General features: G+C 39.7%; 1 protein-coding gene across 1 annotated transcript; it reads left to right on the plus strand.

The window, feature by feature from the left end:
- The first annotated feature begins 8,728 nt into the window (after positions 1 to 8,728).
- On the plus strand, positions 8,729 to 9,999 carry TCIM (transcriptional and immune response regulator). Its single transcript, XM_033947771.1, has one exon. The coding sequence runs from the start codon at positions 8,798 to 8,800 to the stop codon at positions 9,116 to 9,118; it is 321 nt and encodes a 106-aa protein (XP_033803662.1). The 5' UTR covers positions 8,729 to 8,797; the 3' UTR covers positions 9,119 to 9,999.
- The last annotated feature ends 441 nt before the right edge of the window (positions 10,000 to 10,440 follow it).

The following is a 10,440-nucleotide window of genomic DNA, read 5'->3' on the forward strand; positions in this document are numbered from 1 at the left end:
CCTCGCATTGTATCTTCGCTGTGTATGTACAGTCTCTCTTACATTATAAACCGCTCTGAACTGTTTGTGGTATTGCGGTATACAAAAATAAAGTTATTATTATTATTATTATAATAATCAAAACAAAAAAAATGTCTAAAAAATGGCCTAAATGGGTACTTGGATGATCAACAAGTCTGATCGTCCAAGTACCCATAACCAAAGCTGATTTTAGACGTATCTAAAACCAGCTTAGGCCTTTCCCCTGCCTCTAAATGCATAGAGTGAAAAGAGGCGTTTTTAGAGGAAGGGAAAGGGCGGGAGGTGGACCAACCTAGACATAGGCGTACAGCAGGTATATGTTTTGACTTAGACCAAATCAAAACAGGTATAAGTGCCGAAAAAGGGGCCACTGAGCTGATTGCACCAGCTCAGCAGCCCCAGCAACCTGCCTACTGCCCACTGCAACTATCACGGCAGGAGAGATGAGCCATCTCTTCTGCTGCGATAGCAATCCCAAGTGCCGCGTTTTGTGGCACTTGGTGGTAGCGCTATCACGGCAGGAGAGATGAGCCATCTCTCCTGCCGCGATCGTTGCTAGGGGGGGGGGGGGGTGGATTCTGTAACCGGTGTTGTTTTTGACAGACACCGGTTACAGAATCCAGCTTTTAGGCAAAGGACTGGCCCCTCCTTCGCCTAAAAGCCTTTGTTTTGGGCGTTTGGGACTTGGGCTCTTTTTTAGGTTGATTATATGGTGTAAGTTTAGACGTAGTGGTGGTCTGGGCATTTAAACAGCTGAACGTAGAGGCAGGCCATTATTTAAAAAAACTCCTTTTGGATGTATCTTTTGAGAATGGACATTTTCCTTGCTTCTACTTTCAACGTTTAGAGCCTTAAGCCAAAAAGGGACTGAGATGTTTTTTTTTATTATGCCCCTCTCTGTATTTTTATTTATTTATTGGTTGAAAGTTGAGATACCACCTTTTAACTTCATTTCAAAGCAGTTTATAATGAAATAAAAACAAATCAATTATGGACACAAGTTGAAATGGACAACATGCACAGAAGGAAATGACACGTCTGATAAAAGGGATGGAAAATCTTTCATACGCTGAGAGACTGGAGAAACTGGGACTCTTCCCTGGAGAAGAGGAGACTTAGAGGGGATATGATAGAAACGTACAAGATCATGAAGGGCATAGAGAGAGTAGAGAGGGACAGATTCTTCAAACTTTCGAAAAATAAAAGAACAAGAGGGCATTCGGAGAAGTTGAAAGGGGACAGATTCAAAACAAAAGCTAGGAAGTTCTTCTTTACTCAACGTGTGGTAGACACCTGGAATGCGCTTCCAGAGGACGTAATAGGGCAGAGTACGGTATTGGGGTTCAAGAAAGGATTGGACATTTTCCTACTAGAAAAGGGGATAGAAGGGTATAGATAGAAGAGTACTGTGAAGGTCCTGGACCTGTTGGGCCGCCGCGTGAGCGGACTACTGGGCGCGATGGACCTCGGGTCTGACCCAGCGGAGGCAATGCTTATGTTCTTATGTTCTTATACATTATACAACAGGAGGGAAAAAACACCAGAATACTTCTTTTGCAGAGATACAAAAAGATGTTCCCACTCTACACAAAGTCACTGCATCCCCAACCCTATATGTCATGTCTGTCTGTCCAAGTTAGACTGTAAGTTCTTCTGAGCAGGGACTGTGTATTAAGTGTCAAAATATACAGCATTGCATACACCTTTCAGTGCTATATAAGTGATAAGTAGTAGTAATAGTAGTACTGTAAATAAAATTCAAGGGCTCACCAAAGGACCTTAAGATGCAAATCTATCTCATGCATATTTATTGTACATATCCTGAAAACCTGACCTGCCTGTGGCTCTCAAGGATCGGAATTGCCTACCCTTGCCCTAGACCCAAATGGAATGTTTAGGAGATTTGCCTGTGAAGGTCTAAGATTACAGACTGAAGAATAGGAGAAACAATGCAAAAGAGCCTGGGGTTCCAGTATAATGAGGTTTAGATTAAAATCTTAAATTTAATCTGACTTGATATGGGGAGCCCATGCTGGTCCTGTATAAAGGAAGACACATAATTGATAATGTTATTATGCACAATCAACTGAACAGTTGTATTTTGTATAAGCTGTAATATTTTTTATTTGATTAGACTGTCTTTCTGTGAATAAAGAATTCAAGCAATTTATTATGAATATATGTAGTGGTGTCTTTAGCACCAAGAGGATCAAATAATTGCTTGAGGAATCATATCTTTTGGAGAGCTATGAAGGATTTCTTTAACATCATTGACATGGAATGCATGAGAGAGACATCTAATGAGAGAACGAAGTCCTCAATGACTTTAGGGTAATGGAAATATAGGGCTGAAATGGAGGTGCCCTAAATATTGAAACTTAGAGGACCTCACATTTCTGATGGTTTAGATTTAGCTTACTAGTTTCAAGTTACTCTGATTTTTTTCCAGCTTCTGATCTAGAGTTTGCTTGAAAGTTACATCCCATTTATCATGAACAACAACAAATTGGATGATGTCAGTTAAAAACAGGTCCTACGTCCTAAATTTGGAATGCAAGTAACTAGGGCAATATACTTTTAATCAAAGCTGGGGCAAGGGCAGTCTCTTGAAGGACTTCATACAATGGAAGTTAAGTAGCAGAAGACAGGCCATTTACAGATACCTGACATACTCTCTTTGAGAAAAATGAATGGAACCAGTTTAATGCTGGGCCTATGAAGCCTGTCTGTTCCAATCTTGACAACAGTAGTGAGTGAGCAATAATGGCAAATGTGGCATCGAGATCTAACAGAATTACAAGGACTTCCCTAAGACTATCACTATAAGTGACAATCTCATCCAACATTCCCAGTAAAGCTGTTTCAGTACTATATCCAGCCAGGGATTAAACATTAAACAAAATGACCGCCAGAGATTCCAGGTATGCGAGCCATACGGAAGGTGTGACGGCATGCAGGATATCGGCAGAGAGGAGGTACAATGGACAGAGCAGGGAGGGGGGGAGAGGACAGGATACAGAGCCTCGTGGCCCAGCGGAGAACTGCAACAAGTCCGGCAGGGGGGTGGGTGGGCACTGGGTGCAGGCCCAAGTATAAACCGAGTCCCCCATTTTTGGGCCAATTTTTTTGGCTCAAAAATCTTGGTTTATATTCAAGTATATACGGTATCACTTTTTAACTTGTCAATTTGGCTTCGTACATCTTCCAGATTCACCAAGATTTCTTTCAGTTTCTCTGCATCATCACCCTTGAAAACCATTAATGGTTCAGGTAGATATTTAGCATGCGCCATAATAATGGTGACATCAGAAAGCTAAATCTTAAGAGTGCATGCGTGGCGTTTGATAATCGCAAGCACCATTTTGCTTTGTAATGGAAGCTAAGCTATTCAGTGAGTAGCCTTATTTAATGTTGTATTAATTGTCTGATATATATTGAATATTGTATGATATAATGGTATTTTTTTATTTTTGTAGAGTGTGGTGCAGTGGTTAAAGCTACAGCCTCAGCACCCTGAGATTGTGGGTTCAAACCCATGCTGCTCCTTGTGACTCTGGGCAAATCACTTAATCCCCCCCCCCCCATTGCCCCAGGTACATTAGATAGATTGTGAGCCCACCAGGACAGACAGAGAAAATGCTTGAGTACCTGAATAAATGCATGTAAACCATTCTAAGCTCCCCTGGGAGAACGGTATAGAAAATTGAATAAATAAACAAAATAAAAAAATAAACGGAAACCCCTGAAGAAGCCGTTAAGAAGGCGAAATGGGTCCCATTGGGCCGGAGAAAGAGCTACAAATTTAAGTAACAGAAACAAAAGATAAGTGCTGGTTACTGTTACTTTAGATTTTTTGCACTAAGCATTAAGCACTTTAAATGTATATTGCATGAAGCATTCAGCACTTTAAAATATTGAAAAATTTAAGTAAGCAGGATGCACAAAAGATATCCTATTTCTGCTAAGGCTGATTTAAAGATTTTATGATTAATCAGCGCAGATATCTGAGAGCTTAGTTGCAAATTGATCTATATACATTGAAGGCAATTATATTTGCAAGTCCTTATTGTATGCTAGTTTGTTAACGAAGAGGACTTTTTTCCATTGTTGATTGTTTAGTATTTTTAGGTAGATCTCTTACATCTTCTGTAAAGACCGAAGCAAAGAATTCATTCAATCTCTCTGCTATGGCCTTATTTTCCTTGAGCACCCCTTTATCTCCTTGATCATCTAATGGTTCCCTCACAGGTTTTCTGCTTCTGATGTACCTAAAAAAATTGTTACTATGAGTTTATGCCTCTTTAGTATGTTTCTCTTCATATTCTTTCATAGCTTTCTTCATCAATGTTTTGCATCTAACTTGCCAGTGCTTATGTCTCCTCTTATTTTCTTCATTTGAATCCTTTTTCCATTCTTTATAAGATTTTTTTTTGGCTCTAATAGCCTCTTTCACGTCACCTTTTAACTATGCCAGCTCTCATTTTCTCTTCTTTCCATCTTTATTAATATGTGGAATAATCTGGTCTGGGCTTCCATGGTAGCATTTTTAAATAACATCCATACCTGGTTGTCAGTCCAGTGTAGTTTAGGGCAGTGTTTCCCAAGTCGGTCCTAGAGTACTCCTTTGCCAGTCAGGTTTTCAGGATTTCCACGGTATGTATGAGATTGATATGCATACACCGCCTCTGTTGTATGTAAATTTCTTATGTGCATATTCATTATGGATATCCTGAAAACCTGTCTGGGAAGGGGATATCCAGGACCGACTTGGGAAACACTGGTTTAGGGGACATGGCAGCTTCTAGAGAAGTGAGGATGTGAGGAGCTTCTTAAAATGGAATTATAGCAAAGCAGAAAAGTGAGAAAGGCACCCAATAGATCAATATCAGAAGGCTGAGGCAAAGAAAAGGGCAAAGTTACTAATTACAGGACTCAACTGCTTTGACCTTATCTATCAATAATTTAGCAAAATGGTCAGGTAGTATCTCAGGGTGTGCCTGTGAGATTGCTTAATAGATAACAATTCTTGCACCATATGATGAAACTGGGTATTTACTGGATTTTTTTTTTTTGGGTGGGGGGTGGGGGGAGGTAATAGTATAAAAGTGGATCCAAAGTTTATTGAGCTTTAGCTCTGGGCTTTGTCTAGTGCATTTATATGATTTTACATTGTCACATCATAAGTGCAATTTGCACTCTAAATAAAATTAACTTTTAATATATTGAAGCAGACTTTCCCTGTCTCTTCAGTGTATTATACTGTACAGTATATGTTCTTAACAGATGCTTTACTAATGTAGCCTGTGTTGTTTTGTGTTTTACACACTCTATTTACATATGGGCCAACACACAGCAGCCCTTATCTGGGTAGCAGTGAATACTACGCAGATAAGTGCCATGCACCAGGGTCACACCTAGATATGAACATCATTATTCAAATAATGACACTGAAAATCCAGAGAGATTGCCTGGGTAGTGCCAGGGCAGTCAGGGGGCAAAACTTAGTCAAAGTTTCCAGTCCATTAACTAAGCAACTACCCAGAAATTTTGGATAACGAAAGGGCTATCTTAACTTTATTTGCTTGTACCTGGTAACTGCCAGCAGGCAGCTTATACCCACCTTAGCACTGACTATAAAGGTATAAATATAAATGCCATGGTCAGCATTTGAACTGAATAATGATTGTGATGTTTAATTATTGGAGGGGGAGGGGCTTGATGTTTTACAGCTCCCCTGATTTTAGTTAACATTATACACATCTTCATCAATTTAGTTAAATTATGTGGATAACAACTTGATGTACTCATTCTCTCCCAAACCAGTTGTTCAGTCCTATGAGGATCATAGCAGTGCAGTACTTCATTTTTACTTGGGCTATATGTGTAAAAGGGCATGTATATTTTCTTTAAGTGAATGGTTTAGGTCCTTTTCTCTCTTTTTATGGAGTTCTTTTACTGTATTTTTATATTTGTTTTATTGTAAACTGCCTGAACAGTGTATAAAGTACCAAATTTTACATAAACTGCAAACTTTAATACAAGGCTGGCAGGAATCAATGTTGTGCACTTGGGGTGTACATGGCTAAAGAAAGGTTGGGTTGTGCTCATTTAAAACTCTTTTCCTGATGTCTGGGAATCTCTCATGTTTTATAACTATTTAATTTTTTTAGACGGATTAATATGCACACAAGAGCTTAAAATCCATACAATCAATCGCATACATATTGATTTGTAGGAATATGCATGTACAAGCAATGTGTGCACTTTAAAAAGTTTGGCACCAAAATGACCTGAATGCATGCTCACAAATGAGCTCCCCTATTGTGCTTTGCAATGTGGAAAGTCCCAAATTATGTCACTGAGCAGGGATTTCTGCTACCTGGGTCAGATGGGGATGCTATAGAGGCAGCCTAAGGTTGAGTGGTGACTGGATTGATACATATGATTATAGGGTTCCAGAAGGAACTCTGGCGCATGGTTCCCTGGCCTGGGACTGTCACCACAATGACTAGACTGAGAGGAAGATTCTCAAAACTTACAGTGATCTTAACGATAGCCACTAAACCTGCTCCAGCTGGTTTAGCATGCATGTATTTTAGCGGCTGATTATCAAAATGGCTTACCACGGTCTTTTCCGAGCTTTCTAGCAGTCTCCGACTCTGTCATGCAACTGTAGTACAATGAGGTCATTAATATTAAAATGGTAGTAAAATGGGCTCATCAATATTCAAAGGAGCACTCCGGGCGATTCTCTATCATTTCCATGTGATTCCCCAAGTGCGGTGATGGATTTTGGTGACAAAAAATCACCAACTACTCTGGGGGGGTGCCGGTACTGTGAAAATCACATCTCAGGCATGTGTTTCTGGCACTGGTCTCAGTTAGGGCACTGGCCTTTGACCTAGGGGCCGCCGTGGGAGTGGAATTCTGGGCACGATGGACCACTGGTCTGACCCAGCAGCGGCAATTCTTATGTTCTTAAAATATTTGACAATAAAAAAATGTACATGAATTATAGTAGTTTTTTTAAGGGGGGAACAAAAGCACGCTTCTTGAGCACCTGTATTATAGATGTGTCTCATGTGTTTCTGGCTGTGGCTCATGATAAAATTACAAAATTCAAAAGCCCATGAATTATAGGTGTTTGTGAGTCGTGCATGTTTTGTGCTACAATGGCGGATGGCATTATGGATGGTGGCTCTTATCCTCTCACTTTCCATGTTGTCCTGTTGAGAAGATATGCAATGAGACCAGAAGATGATGATGGTGTTGCTTTTCCCAGCACATATGCACATTTAAGCCTCTTTTCGAGGTGTATTCTGCACATGTGTCGATCGCTATCACCAGCGACTCATCACATATAAATTTAACGAACCTTTGTGAAACTCCGCGAACCTCATTTGCATGCGTGGTTTTTTGAGAATAACTCGTCTTTTTGAAATCATTATAATAATGGCCATGACAGTGGCCCATCAGATTTTTCTGGTGATATTAGAGAATCTTTCTGTTGCTGGGAGAGAAATAAAATATCTGACAATTCAGGGTAGCTGCAAATGAAAGCTCATGGCACCAGATCCCAGCCCTGGAAATACAACGAAATAGGAGAAACTGCTGTGTTACAAAAAAAAAAGGTTTAATGCCCTTAGCAATATATTGTTCCTGGTGTATCAGAGCACAAATCACTAACAAAGCTTCTTGCCTTAAAATAGCACATGTAACAACCAAAGACTTGCAAACAAGAAATATAGGGACAGTTTCCATGTCTCTACCACACCCTGAAGATCCTATGGTGGGCCAGCGCAGCAGGAGACTCATTATTTTGCTATTGTTGCTGAAAAGCGCATTATCTTATTTCGATAAGTGTCAATTTGCAGAAAGGAAATTCTATGGGTATTTTTTTTTTAACATTGTTTCAGATCATTGATTGAACTATATCCACAGCATTCTCTTCTTGGTTGAGCTGAAAACTTCTCAGCACTCCCTCCTGCTTTACGAGGGGGTGCTGAAAAGTTCTCAGCCCAACCAACTTCCTAAAATCTGAGCATTATTTTACCACTGTAAGGGAAAGGGATTGGAACTTGTATACCACCTTTTTGTAGTAATACAACCGCACTCAAAGCGGTATACATACAGGTACTTCATGCATTTTTCCAATCTGTCCTGGTGGGCTTATCATCTAGGAGCTGAAAAGAGTATTATCTTATTTGGTTAAGTGCCAATTTGCAGAAACATTCTGTTTTTGACATTGATTGAACCTAATCCTCGTCCTTCTTTTTTTGGTTGGGCTGAGAACTTTTCAGCAACCCCTGGTACTGAACTTTTTTTTATTTTTTGCCCGCTCCCTTTTCTTTTTTGATAGGGAAAATTATACACCCTGTGGGCAGTGCATGCACTTTTTTTTTCCATCTGATCAGGATGGACAATTTTTCAAAGAAGCAGAAATCTCTCATGTTTTTTTTTTAAAATTTATTCCTTAGCTTATGACTTTAGAAAATAAATCCTTGCAATTATTGTGTGTTATCATATATTATAAGGCATTTATATTAAATACAAATACCTGGAAATCATACAAGAACAAAAGAGTGCTGCAAACAGCTTGACAGTTTAATGGTTAAATCTGTATCTAATTAGTAGGCTGTTGAGGTCATGCTGATGTCATTCCTGTAACCTGAGCTTTGAGCTCTTGGTTCCCTTTAAATATTAGCTTTGAGAGCATGCTGTTCGCTAATTCTTTCGACTAGTCCTTCAGGGGAAATACCAGCAGCTTCACAAATAGATGAAAGCACAGAAAGGCAATCCGGTCTCCAGAATGTCAACCTCCTTGAGAGTCAGTCCCTCTGTCAATGGCTATCGCTTTGACACAGCCTCTCGCAAAAAAGGAGTCGCCAACATCTTTGAAAGCACCGACCAAGAGTCTCTGCAGAGGCTTTTCAAAAACTCGGGGGACAAGAAAGCCGAGGAGCGAGCCAAGATCATTTTCTCCATCGACCAGGACACAGAGGAGAAATCGAGAGCTTTGATGGCACTCAAGCAGAGGACCAAAGACAAACTTGTGCAGTTCATGAAGCTTCAGAAATACTCCATAAAGGTAATCTGAGCTTGAAATACTACAGAAAGGAAATGCTTGGCCAAGAGGTGAAATCAATACGTACTGTGCTAAGAATAACATGCTGTACTTGACAGTGGTCTTGCAAAGCTTTGGCGGGCCAGAGATACTGCAGACCTCTCAGAACTCCTGCCAAGTTTATGCCAAAAGACGTTGTAGCCCTTCCAATTCAGTGGAAACTGGAAAAAGAGTGGGAAGGCAGCGATCTGCACGATGCAGGTGCTGATTCATAGCAAAGACGAAGTGAAAAAAAGATATTGTAATGGAATGCATGGACTGACAAAGTACAGAAAAATCAACTGCTGCTGAATTGTTTCCACCTAACTCGGTGCATAGCATGAACCACGAAGTAGCTTCCGACGGTTGTCTTGTGTCTATCTGCCTGTTACAAGCCTGTTACAAGAACAGTGCAGTGCCTATAGGCAGAGCAGTGCCTATAGGCAGAATTGGCAATGAACTAACTGCTCATTTGCATTTCTTGAAATGCATCTAAATATCGATTTTGGAGGAGAGGGACACTAAGAAGTGACGTTCAATAAGACTGTGCACGAGCAACACGGACAATGTTGGTTTTCCCCATTCTCTAGGCAGTATTAGAATACCAACTTGTTGCACAACAGAACTAAAGAATTTTATTTTCTTTTTCTTTTGTTACGCCATCTGAAAAGATGAAATTTACTGTGAAATTTCTTTTATGGTCATTGTTTTCATGTAATAGGTGCAATTTATGCTGTAAGCAAAAATTAACTTTGAAGATATTGAAGCAGACTGTGTGTGTGAACATTTGATGGAAGATGCTGTGATCATGTTGACTTTGCCCTATCATTGCTGGCATCTTGCCAAAGTTGTTAATAAATTAAATGAATAATTTATCTGATGTGTGTCCTGTAAATGTTTTTATTCTTCATAAGTAGAAAAATAAGCAGTGTGAAATTCAGGTATCTGTATGCAGCATATCGAACGTTTTCTGCCAGCCTCTAGTTAGGAGAAAATTAATTAGGTCCAAGGACTTAACAAAATATCTTTGCATTGAAAAGGTGAATAAATACATGGTGGAGAACAATTTTACAACTGGCATCCAACTGGTGCAGGTGCAAATAGCCACAAATTTGTATACTGCATATGCTCCAGAGCTGCTGTAAATACCTATCTGCAGAATATACAAATACACTTTGCAAAGTATACCCTATACTTCAACCAGCTCCATTCCTAGGAATCTTCACTCAAAAAGTATTTAAAAGAATGTGTAGGATCCCTGTCTGTGCATACTATTATATATGTATCTATGCACTATTTTAGAAATATCTCTTTCC

The sequence above is a fragment of the Geotrypetes seraphini genome, chromosome 6 (genome assembly GCF_902459505.1).
Source record: "Geotrypetes seraphini chromosome 6, aGeoSer1.1, whole genome shotgun sequence".
Lineage (NCBI taxonomy): Eukaryota > Metazoa > Chordata > Amphibia > Gymnophiona > Dermophiidae > Geotrypetes > Geotrypetes seraphini.